We start from the raw sequence: 20,857 nt of genomic DNA, 5'->3' as shown, positions 1-20,857 counted from the left end.
GAGAGTAAGCTGAACTGGATGTTTCTCCAAATTCATGTCCTTCTCTGTGCCTTTATTTGGACAGAGGGTCCTTGCAGATATAACTATTTAAGATGAGTTCTTATCAGAGAAGGGTAGGACCTGGCTGCAGTGATTGGGGTGCCTGAAAGAAGAGGGACCCAGAAGAAACGGGCACAGAATGATGTCTCTTCATATGTGGAATATAAAGAATATTGTCAGAGAATAACAAATGGCCCAAAGCAACAGATCCTGGAACTTGTACAGAACTTAGCTCATGGCAGTGAGACTTGGCGGGGGGGGGGGGGGGGCAGGGGGAGGGAGGAAGGAGACAGCTGAGGGGGTAGGGTGGGAAGGAATCTTGACAACGGGAAAGGAAAAGGGCACTTTTGTGGGGGAGTTGGTGCTGGAATGTTATATGTAGGAAGCCCCAACATTGACACTGAAAAAATTGTAAAAATTGTGAAAAAAAATTTAAAACTCTAAATAGTAAATAGGACTGGAGAGAATACAGCAGGGAAAGTTCCTGCCTTGCATATAACCAGTCATGTTTGATCCCTGGCACCTCCTAAGGTTCCCTGAGTCCTCCCAGGAGTGGTCCTTGAGCACAGAGCCTGGAGTAAGCCTGTGTGTGGCCAAAATCAAATCAAAACAAAGCAAACCAAACCAAAACAACAACAACCCAAAGGAGCCAGAGCCATAATTCAGCAGGTAGGGAGTTTGCCTTGCACATGTCGACCCAGGTTTGATCCTGGCATCCCAAATGGACACCAGTACCAGCAGGAGTAATTTCTGAATGCAGAGCCAGGAGTAACATAATTCCTGAGTGCAGAGCCAGGAGTAACTGCTGAGCATTTCCAGGTATGACCCAAAAAGCCAAAAATAGAAAAACACAAAGAAAGCACTTTCTAGCTCCATGAGACTTTTTATGCAGCTTCATGAGACCCTGGAGCTAGAGCTGTCCAACTCAATTACTTTTGAATTTTCATTCTATAGAAATAGACATGTTTACTGGTATTTCAATTTACCTATCACAAGCAGTGTGATAATTTGTTACATAGATCACTAATACTGCAAGGGAATTAGGGGAAGTCCATAGTAAAATGATGAATAAACTTACTTATGTGCTTTGGTAGGGCTTAGATGATGGTTTTAGATCCTTAAGATCTTGTTAGAGATTATCAGTAGACATGGTGCAACCTTGTGTGATTACGAGGCATATCCCCCCTCAGGGCTGGTGTGAGCATGTCTGGCCTTGCCCTAGATGCACTGCTTTACTTCCCGTTCTTCAGAAAATGTGGCTTCTGCCCACTTTCCCTTCTTACCTAAGTCTCAGTCCCACCCAACTGGTTTCCTATCACCCTTTCCAGACATTTGCATTTCTTTACCTCCAAACTCAGTTCGGTTCCTCTTAGAGAAAATTTCAAAACTCCAAGAGAACAGAGATTAGAATATTGAGTGCTTAGGTGCCAGCAGTGAGTACCAACAAGTTCAGGAAGCAGGGGAAAGGGACTGGGGGGTCCTGGCACCGCCAGTAGAACAGTGATATTGGCGCTATTGTACAAAGATTATTTTTTTAAAACAGTAATGATTTCGTGACTGAATCCTGTTTCAGCTTGATACAACTCTGTATTCTTAGCCGCTTTCCCTGGCTATTTGAAGCAAATACAGACATTTCATTTATAATTATTTCAGCAAGTGACATTTTACACTTAATTCAAATCAACCAAAAAGCATTTTTAAAAAATTTTTTATTAGTGACTCACTGTGGGGTACAGTTACAGACTTACAAACTTTCGTGCTTGCGTTTCAGTCATACAATGATCGAGTACCCATCCCTCCACCAGTGCCCATTTTCCACCACCAATGGTCCCTATATCCCTCTCACCATCCCCGCCCCGTCCCCTCCACCCCACCCCGCCTCTGTGGCAGGGCATTCCCTTTTGTTCTCTCTCTCCTCAAAAAGCATTTTTTTTAAATGTTTGTCTCTCTCTTTCCCTCCATCCTCTCCCCATCTCTACTCCATCATCACGACCAGGTCATTCGACTTCAAGAGTGATGTCACAGTCTGACTTGCCGACTGTATCTCTATAACATAATTTAGATCTTCTGTTTACATGGATTTCTTAAAATTGGTAGTTAGAAAAGCTTGGTCAAACTTGATTCTTCTACTTTGATTTGAAGGTCAGAGGGTATAGGTCGTGAAAGTGGTCACAAGAAAGGCCTAATTGTCACCAGATAGTCAATGAAAATCATGACCCGAGCTCACTGCTGAAGTACCATGCTTACTTAAATTAAGTGCACGAGCACTCCAGCTGCTCAGATTCTGAGTTTATTTCCCAGCTGCAAGTTTACTGACCCTGCTCATAGAGCTGAGACGACACACCATCAGTCTGCTGCTCCCTCTGGCGCTTTATCTCTGTATCTTCCCCCACTGCCCTCGCTTCTCAGAGAGAATGGAAAGCTATTCCGTTTTAATCTTTGACCTTGAAGCCTAGATTCAGGCCTGCTGGACTCTTCCTGGCATCTTACTGGCACAGAGCCTTGGGCATCCTCCCTGGCTGCTTCTCTGCTAGACAGAAGCGTGATGCCTCAGCACAGGCTTTGTAGGGGTCAACAGAGAATGGAATTCCAGGATGCTCATTAAGAGCGTCTCCCCGGGCCTGCTTCAATAAATGGTTGATATTATGACTACACCTCAGAAATGAAAAGCACTTGAGTGGTTAAACATATCGAATGTATGAGAACATAGAATAAAGAGTATGACGATGCCTGTGCTTTATCCCGAGTAGGCCACTGGGAACAGTGCTGGTGGCTGAGCCGAGCTGCAGCTGCTGCTGCTAGAGCCATAGCTCGGAGGGAGCAGCATCTGTTCCTGAAGGCTAAGGATTCTGGAAGAAACAGCAATGTGTGGCTGGGACTTGTGGGGCTGGAGGCGGAGCTCAGGAAGGCAGAAAATTGTGTGTGTGTGTGTGTGTGTGTGAATGTGTGAGTGTATGTGTGTGTGCGTGTGTGTGGAGTGTGTGTATAAATGTGAATGTGTGTGAAAGTGTGTAAATGTGTGTGTGTGAGTGTGAAAGTGTGTTGAGTGTATATGCATGGGTGTGAAAGTGTGTGTGTGTGCCTGAGTGTGTGTATGTGACTATGTGCAGGGGAACAGGGTTTGTTGCACAACCCTACAGCAGACCCCAACTCACTCCCTCTCCCTTCCTTCCCCAGCTCTCTGGCTTCTCTCCCCTGCTTACCCTTGGAGTTTTGTTCTTCCAGAGAAGATGGTTAAAACAGTTGAGAAGCTACTGTACCACAAATCCTGACCATTTTTCACTATGATTTTTTTCCCTTGACAGAAAAAGGAGTCAGGCTTTTCATATGAGACAAGATCACATGTTAGCAGTATCAGTGAACGTGAGATCTCACACAAGCAGAGCTGCAAGGGGCCGAGGGTGGGAGGGCTCAGTGCTCCTCTGTGAGTGCTCCGCTTGTCTGTGATGGCAACGGAGGGAAGAGAGGTGTCAGTCCTGCTCTGTCCATGACACAGCGGGCAACACAGTCTCCAGAGCATCATTGCCATGAACGGTCCGCTGAGCTCAGCAGTGTCAGGAGCCTGACTCAGTGCTCCCCCACGTGTCGGTGGGGTCCCATGATAAACATACAGTTGGGATGGGAACCACATCTGGACACCGAGCTTTGGATGAGCAGAGCAGAGGGGCGAGGCCAGGTGAGTGCTGGGACCCCGCGCACTGGCGCAGACCGAGGGCTGGCACCTAGCTCTCCGAGGGCGGCAAGGAGTTGCTCATGAATCAGGCAGACTGGTCTCCAGAGGCCCTCAGCACCTGCATGAAGCCTCACCATCCTCTTCTCAGGACATAGCCAGAAGCTTCTTTTCTGGAGAGAGCTCTGGATATCGGCTCTAGTTGGTCCAGGACAGTCTGGTGGTGATGCCCAGCTCACCCCCTAGCTCTCCAGCGCCACCTGCAGGCAGAAGCCCACTTCCAGGACTAGTGGGCTGAGACCACGACCCCAGCCCTTGGTGGTCTCTCTTCAGCTCCATGCGGCCGATGCAGCACATAGTTAGTAGGCCTGTAATATGATGGACTGAACGTCAGTTTCGAAGAACAGGCCCAGAAAGAGCCAAAGGTGTGTCCTCCTGCTGTTGTGGGTACAGTGGGCAAGGTGTTGGCTTGCATGCAGCCAACCTGGGCTCCATCCCTGACACCCTGGATGATCCCCGAGCCCTGTCAGGACTGATCCCTGAGCACAGAGCCAGAAACACACCCTGAGCACTGCTGGGCGCAATCCTCAAACAAAACAAAAAGCAGCGTCGGGAAGACTGACTTGCTTTCAATGCTACGGCAAGCTGGGTGCAACTGGAGGGCTTCAGGACCCTGCCCTCAGAGCACGAGCATCCCCCCACACTTGGTGGGCAGTCTGAGGCGCCTCCACTCTCTCTGCTCTCCAACACCTCCCCGCCTCCATCTCCAGCTGGCATATGCTGCCTTCCTCTCTACTTCACTAAGAAAAAAGCAGGAGAGATTCCACAGCTCCCACCGCCACCATCTGTCCCAGAAGTCTGATATCTGGGCTCCCCTGTCCCCTCCCAGGGCCTGCCCTGTCCCCTCGCCAAAAGCAACTGGCAGCACTTTCTCTTCACTGCCCACGGAAGCAAGCCCCTTATTTGACTATTTGTCTCAAGGTAGAATACATATTTTTCTTTCTGGAATTTATTTCCCTGACACCATTTGTTTCTTTTCTTTGGCAAAACTCCCTTAACATGTGTCCTCACTGCAGACAATCTCATCCCAGACCTCCTCGGGTGGCTCAGTCTCTCGGGCTTTCCACAGCATGCTGATCCCTCCTTCCTACTCTCTCCTACACCTCCAGGAAGCACACCCTGCCCAGAGAGGCAGAGAGGCGTCTCTGCACCCTCCTTTGCTGCCACTCCCCCCACCAGTCTTTATTCTCTCAGCAAACTCGGTGGATCTGAGGACATTTAAATACAGCAATATGCAAATGACCCTGAGGCGCAGCCCTCCCAGCCTGCACTTCAAACTTCCTCCCTGTCGGCTAGAGCAGCTTGAGACATCCCTGTGCTGAAGCCAGAGCCCAAGCACTTAAACCCAGCACTGCCAATTCTGGGTTCTCCTCTCAGGGACCACCCCGAGCACTGCCAGGAGTGATGACTGAGAGCAGAGCACTGAGGAAGCCCTAAAACTGGGTGTGGCCTCAACTCCCTCCCCCCTCCACCCCAAAGGAGAAACTGTCCCTGTCTGACTTTTGCCCACCCACTTACATACTGCTCATCTCTAAAGGGTTTTTGACTGCCTTGCCCAGGCTGGATCTGGAGTGTTGAGGGGTGTCTGGTGTAGAGTAAGCATTTAGCAAACATGTATTAGTTTGTTTTCCACATATAGAGAGCAACAAGAGGCCCTAACCTCACTCAGTCCAGCACCTCAGACATACACGGGCAGTGACTGGCCGCTCCACAGCTGTCCCAAGTCACTGCCGGCTGGTTTCAGAGGGAGGGTCTAAGATTAAAGAAAAAGAAAAAATATAAAAGCATATGTGGAGGCCTTCGGTTTCCATCTTGACAAATTCGGTCCTAACTGCCGTGTTTGCAGCTGCCCCCTTTCAAGTGGGGACACCGTCACACTGTCTTCCGAGAGCGACCAGGGCCGACACAGTGCCACTCATGCATCAGGCGAGAGCAAAGGAGGGGCCACAAGCTGTCACCACAAACTGTCCTTTACTGACAAGACCAAAGCACCTAAAAGACTTTTATTGACATCAATTTCTTTCAAATGTTAAAATGTGTAAACTCTGGAACCATTTTGAGGACACACAAATCACGGCTGTTTGTCTGAGCATGTCGGCCATGAGGCTGGGGTCCGGACACCACATTTCTGGACAACTCCTCCTTGGAAGCTCAGTTCAATTTGTCCGCCAGGGCCGGGTGGGAACTGAGAAATGGGGTGGTGGTTGCTTAGCAGCCTGAAACAGACACTAGGAAGTGGGTGAAATCACAGAACTGCACATCCATTAACACCTGGGGATGAGGGAAGGTGCCAAGAGGCTGGTTAGAAGAAAAGCAACTAGATAAACCCTCCCCCTTTCTCTCCACCAGCCCTTATCTCTCTGGGCAAGCCTGACAGACAGGAAGTGATCTTGCTGCCGCTGGTCTGGAGACAGCTGGCCTACATGGGGTATCTGTGAGGTGCAACTGGGGACGGGAAGGGACTCGGTGACTCCTATGTGGTACCACTTGCTTCATTTCAGAGACATTCAGCCTGCATCAAACCTGGAGGGTTGCGACAGTGAGGGCGGCGGGCCTGGCTACAGGGGGTGGTGTGGCGTGGGGGGGGGCGGGGCAGAGGAGGAGAAGTACTGCTGGCTGAGCGGGGACTAAGCAAGACCCTCAGCTTGGTCAGGATGGAGATCCGGGCAGCCCAGATGAGCTTAGACATAACCACCAGGCTTTGTATCTGTAGAAAGAACCTAACTTCAGACATTCATGACTTAGAAACACATGTCCCATGAAGCGCCATCTTCTAGAAATAGAACATCAAGGAGAACTAGCCCTACACGGAAGGCTTAGCAACAGCCTAAGCAATGCCAATGAAGGAGGGGACTTGTCATCCACATCAATATTTTTCTTTCCCCATTATGGGAGGAGTGAAACCAGCGCTAATAAATGATTAGACAAGAAACAGTCCTGGAGACCGATCTTATCTCTTCTGACAAATGCCTGAGCTCCCATCATGGAAACAAGGTTATCCAAGCACTTTGTATTACAGTAAGAATTACAATAGAGAACTAGGGTGTGCTAATCCTGATCAATGCCCATTTTAAAAAATAAGCTGTTAAGTCAGATACTATTACATGATCTTCTTGGTTGGAATGTTACGTTTCCTATGTAAAACACACTCTAGTACTTCTATGCTTAAGGCAGTTCACCATATATGAGATGTATCACCCAAACAGTGGGCAAAAAATAAGAACTCTATAGCCCAAATTTATGCTCTGCTATGGGTCTAGTTGAGTCACCTTTCTGCTTCTCGCCCATGTGGAACTGGATCCAGGACTCAGGACAATAAATTTAGGGTGGTCTGTTTTCGTCGTACGTGACTGGGTATGCATTCTAGAATCATTCACCGTCTTCAGTGCTTTGGTAAGCGATCCTGAAAAGTCTCCCTGGAATGTCATTTCTCCCAGGCAGAGCTGCTTAGGATCAAGGAGCCTTTGGAACTCACCCCCCAGGGCTAAACACTCTGCTGAGCGAACTGCCCAGAATGCGGCAGAGGTTCTGGGAGCCTAAACGACTCTGCAGTGCACACAGGGACATCCAGCTAAGTGCAGGCACCTGTTCTCCCAAGCATCAGCACAAACCCCTCCACGCTCCTGCTTCCCCCGCCAGATCTGGAACTGTCTTTCTGTCACACATACCAGGAAGGCAGCCACAAGAAATGCTGCCTAGGTACTGAATTAGGGTGTTATGGAGAATCTTTCTGACCTGTGAGAGAGGCTGCCTGCAGATTCCTGCTGGTCAGCCAGTAAAAAGACCCACCTGGAATATTATGTACAGAGAAGTGGCTGCCACCGTCACCATGCACGGCTGGCTCCCCTCAGAAACTGACACTGAACAGACAACACCAAGTGACATGCAACACGACAGAGGTTCTGAGTGTGATGAATTCCTATTTACACCAGGGGGCTCCTGTTACAAAAACAAAACAAAATAAAAGGAAACAAAAAAAACGGTCATCACTCATGCTCTGACTGGAAGGTCTCCATAACAGAGGGAGCTAGGATGGTGTTTGCTGCTCCCCCCCTCTTTTGTGTGATTCACAGTTGGTTCTTTGTCAGGCACAAAGCATTCTGGTGGTGTTAGGTCCAAATAGGTTTCTCAGTAGTCTTCTGACACCTTTTTGTCTCTCTTTGAAGAGCCAAGTTCGAATGCAGGAAACCGTGATGTTTCTGGGACGAGGATGTCAGAGAGAAAGTGAATTGCTCCAGCCATGCCTGCAATTAAATAAGAATCCTTTATAAAACTGGGGGGGGGGGGGGGAGTGTCAGAAATAGTGTTATTTCATAATGTCTATGTTGTAAAGATTTGGGAAAGGGAGATTTATTTATTTTATTAAGGCACCATGATTATAATAATAGAGTTATTTCCAATATAGTTTCAACCATACAATGTTCCAACACCAATCCCACCACCAGGGTCAATGTACATCCACCAGTGTCCCCAGGTTCCTTTCCCAAGTGCTAAAAATTTAAAACTAACTCCTGGACTGTACCAAATAAAGAAGTTCTGCACTGTGTGTGTGTGTGTACGGTGGGGGGGAGGTGAGGAGGGGGGAATGGGGACATTGGTGGTGGTAAATGTACTGAAATCCATCCATAAACAACTTTGTAATTGTGTATCTCACTGTAATTCAATTAAAAAAATAAAAATTTAAAAAAATAAAAATTAATGTGTTTGTTTGTTGGTTTTCCACCACAAAAGAATGACCAGAATGAAAAGACACCCCACAGACTGGGAGAAAATACTTTCCTACCATCCATATGTCAAAGGGTTAATTGTCAAGATACACAAAGCACTGGTAAACCTTAACAAGAAAGAAAAAACAATCTAGCAAAATATGTGGAGAAAAGATGAATAAAAATTTCCTCAAAGGAGACATACAGATGGTCAAGAGAAAATGAAAAAACATTCTGCATCACTGATCACCAGAAAAATGCAAATCAAAACAATAATGATTTATCACATGAGTGAGTCTGGCAAACATTAATATGACTGCTGCCTGGGAACATTGGTGTTGGAGAATGGGCACTGGTGGAGGGATGGGTACTTGATCACTGTATAACTGATATGTAATCATGAAAGTTTGTAAGTCTGTAACTATCTCACGGTGATTCATTAAAAAATAAATTTAAAAAAAGAGAGACATTATAAAAAAAAACTAGAAAAAAGTAAGTTAAATGATTGCTAGTGCTGGCATGGATACGGGGAAAAAGGAACTCTCATCCACAGCTGTTAGGAATGGCTACTGGTTCAACCTCTCTGGAAAACAACATGGCACTTCTGAAAAAGCTATCTGTTGAGTTCCTGCATCACCCAGCAATCCTACTTCTGCACATCTACCCGAGGGCGCCATAACTCCACTTGGAAACAGCACCCCCCCCCCCCCCCCCCCCGCATTCCTCTGTCCACTGCAGCACCATGCACAATAGCTGAAATCTGGAAACAACCCAAGTGCCCGAGAAAGATGGTTAGAAACCACGGTATGTCTACACGAAGAGAATATAGCTCGGCTGTAAGGTAAAGTCCCACAGTTTGCTGCTCACGAAGTGGAGCTGGAGGTGAGCCAGGAGGAGGAACATAGGATGTTTCCTCTCACAGATGAAATTTAAAACCCAGCACGGGAACTAGAAACAGTCCAAGTCAACAGCATCTAAGCTCTACAGAACGGAGCTTACAGGGAATGGGGCTGGGGGTGTAGGATGAGGAGAGGAGGTAGGACAGAAGGGCCCTGAGCCAAGGATGGAGGGACTCAGCACAGGGTGTGGGTCTGCTCTGGGCACTCTGTCTGCAGGAATTCCTACTGCGACAAGACTGTAAAACTTCCAATCACTGGGGCTAAAATAGAACCCCCCTCCAATTTTTTTTTATGATTTCATTAGCAAATAAATTCTTACATTAGTACCAAGCAGGTTTTCAAGTCACTCTTTCTTTCTTTTCTTCCTGGTTCATTGCTGGCGAGTGTTCAAGGGGCTGAGTGCACATCGTGCACAGGATCACGTCTGAGACCACTGGGTGCTCCCCCCACTCAGCAAGTAGGGGCTCCTGGGTGCTTCCAGCAATGGCCCCAAACAACAATAAAAAAAGAAAACTTTTTTTTTTTGGTCTGTTATTTGGTGGGCTGGAGCGATAGCACAGTGGTAGGGTGTTTGTCTTGCAAGCGGCCAACATGGCCGACCCGAGTTCGATTCTTCCGCCCCTCTCGGAGAGCTTGGCAAGCTACTGAGAGTATCTCGCCCCCACGGCAAAGCCTGGCAAGCTCTCCGTGGCATATTCGATGTGCCAAACACAGTAACAACAAGTCTCACGATGGAGACGTTACTGGGCCCGCTCGAGCAAATCGATGAACAACGGGAGGACCGTGACCGTTATTTGGTGTTCGTTTTTACATCTTTAAGATGATCTCACATTTTCACCATCAAAAGTTATGGATGCTGCTATTACGGCATTTCAGCATATAAAATGTCTTCTCTCTGAGCCTTTATATCTTATCCTTATTGCAAAGCCATAGTTAGTATTTTCTTGAAGTTTTAAGAATGTTACTTTGAGGCAGCTTTATTTGTCTTGGTCAAAACCCCTCCCGCAGTTCACAGCAGTAACGGGGCTTTAAACTGCTGAGGGGGAAGAGTTTCTGGGGAGGGGCCAATGCAGGCTGCTCTCAGGCCCACCTCCCGCCTCAGGCAGAGCAGCCCCTTTCCCAGAGGGCTCTGTGTGGCTACAGTGGTCATTTGGATGTAAGATTTACCTAAAACCAAACACACCTATTTTCAGTGCACTTCTCTGAGTTTTCACAAGTACCTACATCTGTGTAAACTAAACTTCCCACCTGCCTTCCCCAGAAGCCCCATCTCCTCTCCCTCAGCCAGGATGCGGCTTGCTTGGCTCAGATCAGCACGAGAACAAGTCAGTCACAGGACGGTGGCTCGACCTGTGGCTTCTTCCTCAGGGTTTTCATGATCCAATTATGTTCCTCTTCTTTCTTTCCCTTTGGCTTTTTGGGTCACACCCAGCCATGCTCAGGGGTCACTCCTGGGCCTTGGGGAACTATATGGGATGCCAAGGATTGAACCTGGTCAGCTCCATGCAAGGCAAATGCTCTCCCCGCTGTGCTACTGCTTCGGCCGTCGATTACATTCGACGTATGCTATTAGCTGTTCTCCTACCTGTGCACTTAAAGGCACATCAGAAATGCAGCAACTTGTGATACCCCCAAGGACTCTAGCTGAGAGCACACTACAGCAGCATCTGTCTTCTGATCTGGGAGAGCCGCTGCCCCTCTGGGTGGAGGGAGGAAGTGGGGCAAAGCTCCTTTGAAGGCAGCATATGTGAAATTCATTCTTCTATTCCCACATGGAATAAGCCATGCTGTCACTCCCCTGGACATCCTGCTAATGGCCCTCTGTCCAGTCAGCCAGAACCGAGTCAGTGCCCACTGCTGGCTCATTCTGCCAGGCCCCCACGAGCACAGCACAGCCGCCATGTCTGAGACCTCCCAGTCCACAGGGAGTGCTGTAGTCAGAGAGTCTGGCCTACTGACGCTCTTAAGTTGATATTACCAACTTGAGTGAATTCCATTTATGTATTAATAGTTCTATCATCATCATCGTCATCACTGTCATCCCGTTGATCACCGAATTACTCAAGCGGGTGCCAGTAATGTCTCTATTCCTCCCAGCCCTGAGATTTTTAGTAGCCTCTTTTTACTCGTCTTTTCCCAATGACTGGAGACTCAGTGTCAGGGGAATGAGACCTGTTGTCATTTACAGTATTTGGCATATCGAATACACCACAGGGAGCTTGCGAGGCTCTGCCCATGTGGGCGGGATACTCTCAGTAGCTTGCTGGGCTCTACGAGAAGCATATATTTATATATTTTTCTCTCTGATTTGTTGCCTACTGTCTGAACCCCATCAGATATGGTGTAGTAATTGTGGAAAATGGGCAGAAAGTGTCCCATAATGCTTCGCAGCCTTGAGGTCTGAAAAGCAGCCTGGAGCGTGGGGGTGGCCGGGCAGTGGAGGTGGCTGCCGGGGCCGAGTCAGTCCCCTGGGGTGGGGAGGGCCCTCATACGCCCCACAGCCTGATGCAGAGTTACACCTGATGAAAATACATTATGTTTTTATGAATGTGAAGAATAAAATATTTCATTTAACTATACACAATATAAACATCAAAGAAAAAAGGAAAAAGACCCTCTATATGAAAAAAGACTTTATATATGAAACAGAAAATTCTCTAAAAAAAAAAATGCCAAGTACTTAAACTCACTTGAAAGTAAAGAGATAATCCGAACAGTCTTAAAACCTATCACACTAGCCAGAGCGATATCCCTACAGGTAGGACTTTTGCTCTGCACACAGCTAACTGGGGTTCAATCCCCAGCATCCCATATGGTTCTCTGAACATCGCCAGTAATTGCCAGGAGTGATTCCTGAGTGCAGAGCCAGGAGGAACCCCATGGCATTGCTGGATGTGACCCAAAAAGTCAAAAAACAAAAACCCTATCACACATTGAATGTGTAATTTGAAAATTTCTGAAAAAGGCATCTCTTAGCCCAGAAGGCTAGAGAAGTCTATCAAATACACACACACACACACACACACACACACACACACACACACACACACCATAAAAACACAAGAAAGGAGGATACTTCTCAGTACAGTCAATTTAGTATTACCCTAGTGCCAAAAGGACATAAAAGCAAATAAAAAAAAAGGGGGGGGGAGTCTTGAGCACAGATGTAAATGTACTCAAAAGTTTAGCCACTACAATTCTGTAATACATAGAAAGAACTGGATGTCATAAATGTATGGACACAGGAAAACAGTTAAAAGATAAGTTTAAAATTGGGTCTTCCCTTCCTCTCACCTTCAAAGAGCGAATACGGCCTATCAGGGATACGGCACCCGTGTGCACCATAGTCGAGACACCACTCTGCAAACTGAGAAGAGAGACATTTCTGTAAAAAGTGAAGGCTTCCATTGGCGAAAGGGCAACAAATAAGAAACTGCAATTAATTCACCATGCACCAGAGAATGAAGATTTTGGACAAGAGATGTTAGGAAATAGACTAGCTGACTGCCTCATACAGTGAGTGGTGCTACTGCCCTTGGCTGCCTGCTCCATCACCCTGCAGGTGCTTGGCGGGAAGCTGGAAATACAAAACCAACCATTTCACAACCTTATATCCTCCCTAGGCCCTACCTCGTGCTCTTCCAGGTGACAATTCCAACTTCAAACAAACGGTTCTATCAGCCCTCAAAGCCTACCTCCAAAAGTCCTCAGAATGCTGGTTCCTCTCTCGAGTCTCAACTGGGAAACATCTGACCTTAGTTAGTCCTGCCAGGTGCCACTCACTCACATATTCACCCATGCATGCACCACACTTGGGCACTTACTCATCACTCATGCACTCAGGCATCACTCACACATCATTCATTAACAGCACTCACATTTACACACTCACCATTCACTTACTCTTGCACATGACACTCACTTTCACTCATCCATTTCCTCATCACTCCCATCCTTACACACACATTCACTCATCCACTCACCTATGTACGCACTCACACTCACCTCTTCCTAATTGCCCTCCTGAGCACTGCCTGTACCTCCACATCTCCTCGCTCTCCCCTTCCTTCCTCAGAGCTCCCAGGTCCCTGGGCATACTCAGTGGTGCTTCAGTGGGGCCTTTTTTGTTTAAGCTAACTATTTCTGATGCCAGGGCCAGGTTGTGGTATGGCCCTCAACCATATCACTCAGAATACCAGAAAGGCATCAGCAATTTAAACTATCACCAAGGCTGACTCAAAGGGAAGAAGTTCCTTTGGTCTTTGCCCTCCGACCTCACAGGTCACGTACCTGAGGCCTCCCCACACCACTGCTCCACTGCAGGAGCACACTTGCTATTTGTGTCACCTTGAATGCTGCCATCCAGCAAATGTCATTGTAAGCATTTTTGTGTATTTCTTCCCAATTTTCTCATTCGTCTCTTTTGTAGCATATATACAGTAATTACAAACATTAGAAAACCATTTTTATCAAGACTGGCTTTGTGTCATTCATGTATAGTCAAGATTTTTATTTTCAGAATTATAGTTTCTGCTCGTGCTGATTGGAGGTGCTGGTGTAAGCAGCAGTGGCCCAGAGAGTGAGGGTGTCGTCCTACCTTGCAAGCTCGGTAGAGGTACTTCTTATCCTGTGTGAGATGGTAAAGGGACAGGAAAGCATAGCCATTCCCTGCAGTCCCATGGCAAATCCCATAGCCCTTCCGGAGCAATCCCCGCTGCCAAATCACATCGCTACACTCCATGGCATCTTTTAAGTATTTTTCCTCCTTAAATACCTGGGCAATGAAAAAAAAAACAACGTTAAAAAAATATTTCTAGTGAAAATAGCAAAATATTTTCTACTGTGGGTAAGACAATTACATATTAGAGAACCTCAAGACGCATTAGAATAAAAAACAAACACCACTGTTTTTCAATTGGGGTCTGGGGGTGGTATCTGGCAGTGCTCCAAGTTCATTCCTGGGACTATTCAGGGCAATGCTTTGGAAACCATATGTGGGCCAGATCGAGCCCAGGTTGGCTGTGTGCAAGGCCAGTGCCTTGCCCACTGTACTATTTCTCTGTGCCCTACTATATATTTTTATCAGTTGCTCACTTAACATCCGTTACTCATCAATTTGCTCGAGCGGGCGCCAGTAATGTCTCCATTCATCCCTGTCGCATGCTAGTGTAGCCCAACGGTGTCTGCTCGATCTAGGAACATGAAGAGCCTCAAACCGATCGTTCAGGGTCTTGACAAAGAAGTCTGACCATCTTGTAGGTGCGGCCACGTGATCTTTTGACGTCCTGTGGACTCCAGTTCGTAATGGATATAGTCCAGCAGTCATATCCAAATTGCATTACGTGTCGAGCCCATCTGATCTTTGATGACTTGGCAAATGAGACAGCATCCCTGATTCTCGACTGTCAACGGAGGTCAGAACTCCGGATTCTTTCTCTCATTTGAGTGAAGCATGATACTCCAAGCATAGCTCTTTCAATTCCTCTTTGGAAGGCCCGAATAGCATTTTTATCCTGTTTTTGTAGCGGTCTCTGAGGCATATGTTAATGCAGGAAGAACAGTGGAATCATAGAGATGTACCCAGAGCTGGAGGTTCTTCATCCTCTTAGTTATTTCTTCGATGCTCTTGAAAGTGTTCCAAGCCGCTCTCTTCCTCCTGCACAACTCAGGTGCCAGGTCATTTGTCATGTTGACTTCTTGACCTAGGTATACATAATTGTTGCATTCGGAGATGTCTGTTCTATTGAGAGTGAATGGAACATCAAGAACAAGTCCATTTCTCATAAACATTGTCTTCGTGAGATTCAGCTGGAGTTTGACCTTTCCACATTCACGGTCGAAGTCGGCCAGCATTTTTGCTGCTTGGCTAATGTTTGGTGTAATTAGAATGATGTCATCAGCATAGCGGAGGTGGTGTAGTTGCTGACCATCTATTCTCACTCCCATTCCTTCCCATTCCAGTCATCGCATGACGTTCTCCAGGGTGGCACTAAAGAGTTTCAGTGAAATGGTATCACCCTGCCAAACCCCTCTCTTGACATGGATGACCACTTCCTTGTAGAATGGTGAGATTTTGGTACTGAATCCATAATACTGCTCACAGAGGATTTTGATGTAATGATTTTGAATGCCCTGTTTGGCAAGGGCTTCGAATGACCGCTTCAGTCTCAACAGAATCAAAGGCCTTCTTTAAATCAATGAAAGTTAGAAAGAGTGACATCTTAACTCCCAAGAAACCTCAATGAGCTTGGTTACCATGTGGATATGGTCGATTGTGCTAATCCTTTTCAGAAATTGGCTTGCTCTCATGGTTGTCCTTCATCTAGTGTTCTGCCAATCCTATTCAGGATGACTCGAGTGAACAGCTTGTAGATGACAGAAAACAGGCAGATCGGGCAATAGTTGCCAATGTCATGTATGTCTCCCTTCTTCTACAGTAGTATAGTCCTGCTGGTTTTCCATTGGGATGGAACCTTGCATTCAGATAGGTAGCGTGTGAAGAGCTGAGCCAGTGTATTGATGAGTACTGACTGCAGATTCTTCAGGTGTTCTTGTCTGACCTTGTCTGGGCTGGGTGCTGTTCACTTCTTTACCGACGAAATGGTGTGCTGGATTTCGGAAAGGAGAACATTGGGAACGACATCTCCATTCTGCGGAATTTGGTATGTGGGCAGGTGGACATGGCTATCTAAGAGATCCAAGTAGAAGTCATGGATAATCTTCTCCATTGCCCTTCTAGAAGATGTGATAGATTCATCAGGACGTCATAGGGCAGTCACCTTGGTCTTGTAGTTGGCGAAGGACAGGTGGACATTGCGAATGCTTTTCCCGGCTTCTGCTGCATCTGCCAGCACTGCTTCTCTTCTCTCTTTGAGGTCTTCCTTGATCACTTCTCTGCACGGCTTTGCAAGCTAGGACATTCGCTTGTGGTTGCCTGAGGCTTGCGCCAAACCACGCTGGCAAATGAGCTCAAGAGTTTTCGAAGACAGGCGTCTTTTTGTGGCTATCTTTCTCTCGGCATTCCTCGCACAATCATGGAGGCACTGAACCGGTCAATTGTATTCCTCATCAATGTTGTCAACGAAAGCATCTTCCCATGTTGCCACAATAGTGCCAAAGAGCTCCCAGTTGGTGGTCATTCTGGGGGGTCCTCCTTTTAAACTTTGCAGCCCTTTCTTCCCGCTCCGTGAAGTAGAATTTTGCATGAAGGAGATGGTGGTTCGATCCCGTTTGGAATTTTGGGACAACAGTGTCATCGGTCAGGCAAAACCATTGATTGAATATGATGGGGTCAATTTCATTGTGGAACCATCCAGGAGACTCCCACGACCAACATTTAGATTCAGCCTTCTGGAACTGTGAGTTACCATGGATGGTCCTGGTCGACATGATGAACTCAGACAGTCTCACACCCTGTTCGTTCCACTCTAGGCCATAGGTCCTAATGTGGAGTTCTTCAGCTGATCTTCTCGGTCCTATCTTGGCATTAAAATCACTGACAATGATCTTGTAGAAGGTGTGGTCTTCTTTATAGAACTTCTCCAGCTCCGTGTAGAACTTAATTTCTCCTTCATCATAATTAGATGTTGGTGCATAGACAACAAAGATAGAAACTGCTGGCAGTGAGCCACATCTATTCAAGTGTAATCATCCGATGTGGGTTGTTAGGCTGTTATATTTATTTTTGGTTGTTATATTTAGTGAATATAAATCTATAAATATAAATAAATAAGAGATCCAATTTGAACAACTGAGAATAATGAAAAAAAGCCTTAAAAAATAAAGGCCAAACCAAAAAAAGAGTGTAAGATGTGCAATTACATGTTCCAGAGGCTTAAAGAGACTTATGCACACCAAATACAGAAAGTATTTTTAAAAACTTGAAAGCTTCCAGAAGAAAAACACACATGACTTACAAGAGAACAGAAGAATAAGCAATTTCTCATCAAAATTAACAGGGAGAGATGACAACAGACAAGCAGTATCTTTAATAGTAACAAAAGGAAAAACAGAATTCTGTATGAAGCAAAAATATCTTTAAAGAATGAAGTCAAATGAGAGCAAATTGTTGTCACTGAACCTAGACTTTAAGAAACACAGAACTGTAGGGCAGAGATGGCTCAATGACAATGCGAAGAGCTCAGCGCCCAGGGCCTCCAGTGCAGACCAGGACTGTCATCACGAGAGCTTACAGTCTGGGATCCCTCAGACCAGAGCTGTCATCATGACAGCTTACAGTCTGGGAGCCCTGGGCGTGGAGATCAACTGCACAATAAAGAAATGCTCAAGGAAGTAATTTGGGATTAAGCAAATCTCATCAAATAGAAATCAATAGAAATCCAAAGAACAATGAAAACAAGAAATATACAAATATCAAAAACTGCCTTTTATGTGTGTCTTAATTGTCTTTAATAGGACCATTTAAAACGTAAAAACTAGTTCACAGTAAGGTGGGGGGTTACACAATGAGAAAATGGTGTAAAGAAAACACTGTCATTAGTATCTTGTATTTTCTATGAAGCCATATATTAGCTACAAATAGATTATAAAAGTTAAAAATGTATATTGCCAAATTAAGCATGCATATTTAGCAACCAGTAACAAATGTATAAACAATGTATGGACAAGGGCCAGAGAAATCTCAAAAGGGCTGAAGTCCATGCCAAACTTGATCCCTGGCACTGCATGATCCTTTGATAACTTCCTGAGCATCACCAGGTGAGTCACCAAAAACCGAAATACTTACATACATATGTGTGTATATATGTGTGTGAGTGTGTGTGTGTGTGTGTGTGTGTGTGTGTGTGTGTGTATGAAGGTGGCCTTTTAAAGGGGTTTATAGGGTTTTCCCAAGCTGCCCCATGTGGAGCTTTCTGGGTAGGTAAGAGTTCATGGCTAGGGCTATTTCCAAGGAGGTAGAGTTGGGAGTAGTCCTCTCTGAAACTCCCTCTCTTGACCTTTGGTCCTGCTGGATCTTCTCTTGGAGGGTGGATCCAGCCTTCTCTTGTCAGGAATAGCTGAGGGTAAGGAAATTAAAGGAAGGAATTGAGGGTTCTCTAGTAATTTCCTTCAGGCCCTTTCTGTAGGGAGGGGTCCGTCTCCTCAGGGTCAGCTGCTGGAGAAGGTCTTATCAGAACTTGCCTTCTGTATCCAGAAGGTGAGTCAGACTTAGGACTGGTAGCTTTATTACTTCCCAGGAATTTCACTGCCATGATCTGTGTGTGTGTCTGTATGTGTGTGGGGTGGGGGTGGGAGGAAGTCCCTACTCTACCTGCCTATATCACATGTGTTTTATTTCCATGTAAGATGTCTTTATATTTAAAGTATGTCATCTTATACTTGGGGGTTTGTTAAACTATACAGTGTGATGGCTTCAACCTTTAATTTGGAATGTTATTACTCATATGTTTAATGTAATTATAGGATTGGATGTTAACTGCAATTTTTTTTTCATTTTTTCTTCAGGTCATCAGTTTCGGGATAGGTTTCATCATTGATCCATAAAGCTTTTATTTAAATGTACAGGAGCAAGAATATTTAAATCAATGTTGAAAAAGGAGAACAAAGTTGATGTTTCAAATTTCTAGACTTTAAAACTTACAACTAAGATAGAGGAATCAGCACTGTGATGGCAATTAGGCCAAAGCAACAAAATAGAAGATAGAGCAAAAATAGCCATTTACAGCTGTCTGGCAGCGAGGGAAGCCCCGTCCAGGCCTCCGATCCTCCTGCCCTTCTTCAGTGCCTTAAATACATCATCTCCTGCCCTTCACTGTACCTCAATTTCGAGAGTTCCATCCAGGAATGATGACTAATAAAGGGCTTAACTACACTGATGTCTGTCTCATTTTTTCCCACTTACCACATTTATGGAAGGTCCTCAGGTTATCTCTACCTTTCAGAGTCCCCATGTTTATTTCACTTAATTTTTAATAAAAATAGCAGATAAAATAGGGTAAATAAAACACTTAAACTTTGGTTAATAAAAACAACCTCACTCTCTCCCTAGTCTACCGAACTTACCTTGAGAGAAATCCTGGTTCTTTCTAAAGGTGACATGGGAACCAATGTCTCCCAGAGTCTGTGACACAGTTCCCACCAGGGTGCTGGGACAATCCTGGATGTCAGTAGCATCCTTTGCAACCTGGGTTAGGGGATGCTTTCTATTATACACATAAAGAAGGTAGATGTCTGGGATTAGGAAGTGGGGTAGCACTGAATTTTTTTTTTTTTTTTTACTGCACTAGGTTAAATAGGGCTGGAGCGATAGCACAGCAGTAGGGATTTTGCCTTGCATAAGGCCGGCCCAGCTGACCCTGGTTCGATTATTCCTCTGCCCCTCTTGGAGAGCCCGGCAAGCTACCAAGAGTATCTCGCCCTCATGGCAAAGCCTGGCAAGCTCCCCGTGACATATTTGATATGCCAACCACAGTAACAACAAGTCTCACAATGGAGACACTACTGGGCCTGCTTGAGCAAATCTATGAACAACGGGAGGACAGTGCTACAGTGCTACAGGTTAAATAAGTTTGAGAACCTTTGTTCAAAATTAAGTTAGTAGGAGAATACCAATATGATAATAATAGTTGGAAGTGCTCACGCCACACAAGCACTGAGTGTTAAAAGTAAACAAAAATCTGCCCCCGCGCCAGGCTATCTTCACTGCGGCCCCTTGGATGGGGGCGCGTTAAGTGTCCCTCCCCACCCCAAGCAGAGCCCCGGCAGCCGAAAACCTCCAGAACCCAGCCACAGCCATGCTCAAGGTCACTCTCCACACGCTTGGACAAGCCTCACCCATAATAGAACCAACAGAGGAACCCAGATATGCAGGACCCGTGACTGAGATTTCCAGGTCTGCTCGGATCGGGACTGGGCCTCCTCCACCCAGATCCCCAATTCTCCAGTAGCTAGGCAGTCACACCCACAAGTTCCCCCGGTGCCATGTAATCTCATCAATGGCCAAGATACAGAGACTATAAAACAAAGCTCCTAGAAGAGAGCGATGCAGTTTCTCCCTCTCAGAGAGCCTGGCAAGCTACAGAGAGTATCCTGCCCGCACAGCAGAGCCTAGCAAGCTACTTGTGACATATTCAATATGCCAAAAACAATAACAATAACGGATTTCATTCCCCTGACCCTGAAACAGCCCCCAATCTGCCACTGGCCTACGCTAGCACACAACAGGGACGAATGGAGATGTTACTGGCGCCCACTCGAGCAAGTCGATGAACAATGGGATGACAAGTGATACAAGGAGAATATTATCTGAGATGCTCAGACAAACAGAAAGTAATTCTACAAAAACAATAAATTGAACTGATCATAATTTAAGACAACTCAACTCATCAAACACTATTCATCAAAAGATACCACAAAGACTGTGATTAGGTCAACCAGACCAGGAGAAATTATCTAAAAATATATATATTTGAGAAAGGATTTACAACCAGAACTTGTGAGGAATTCTTATAACTCAAGACTAA

At 46.0% G+C, this 20,857-nt stretch overlaps 1 protein-coding gene and 1 non-coding gene across 2 annotated transcripts in view; both read right to left on the bottom strand.

The window, feature by feature from the left end:
* Positions 1-7,669: 7,669 nt before the first annotated feature.
* The window catches only part of LANCL2 (LanC like glutathione S-transferase 2), a 64,444-nt gene continuing 51,256 nt past the window's right edge, over positions 7,670-20,857 (bottom strand). The window contains exons 7-9 of the mRNA XM_056138142.1: positions 13,972-14,148; positions 12,669-12,741; positions 7,670-8,013 (exon numbers count right to left, since the gene is read on the bottom strand). Coding sequence (XP_055994117.1) covers positions 7,898-8,013; positions 12,669-12,741; positions 13,972-14,148 — 366 coding nt within the window. The 3' untranslated portion in view covers positions 7,670-7,897. The remainder of the gene's footprint in view (positions 8,014-12,668; positions 12,742-13,971; positions 14,149-20,857) is intronic.
* Positions 18,809-18,873, bottom strand: LOC130045588 (small nucleolar RNA SNORD50). Its single transcript, XR_008795572.1, has one exon. It is a non-coding gene; the product is annotated as a small nucleolar RNA SNORD50 (small nucleolar RNA).

This window comes from Sorex fumeus, unplaced genomic scaffold (assembly GCF_029834395.1).
Source record: "Sorex fumeus unplaced genomic scaffold, SorFum_2.1 ptg000128l, whole genome shotgun sequence".
In the NCBI taxonomy this organism is placed as follows: domain Eukaryota; kingdom Metazoa; phylum Chordata; class Mammalia; order Eulipotyphla; family Soricidae; genus Sorex; species Sorex fumeus.
Note: the sequence above shows the minus strand (reverse complement) of the source record. Positions and strands in the feature narration are given on the sequence as shown.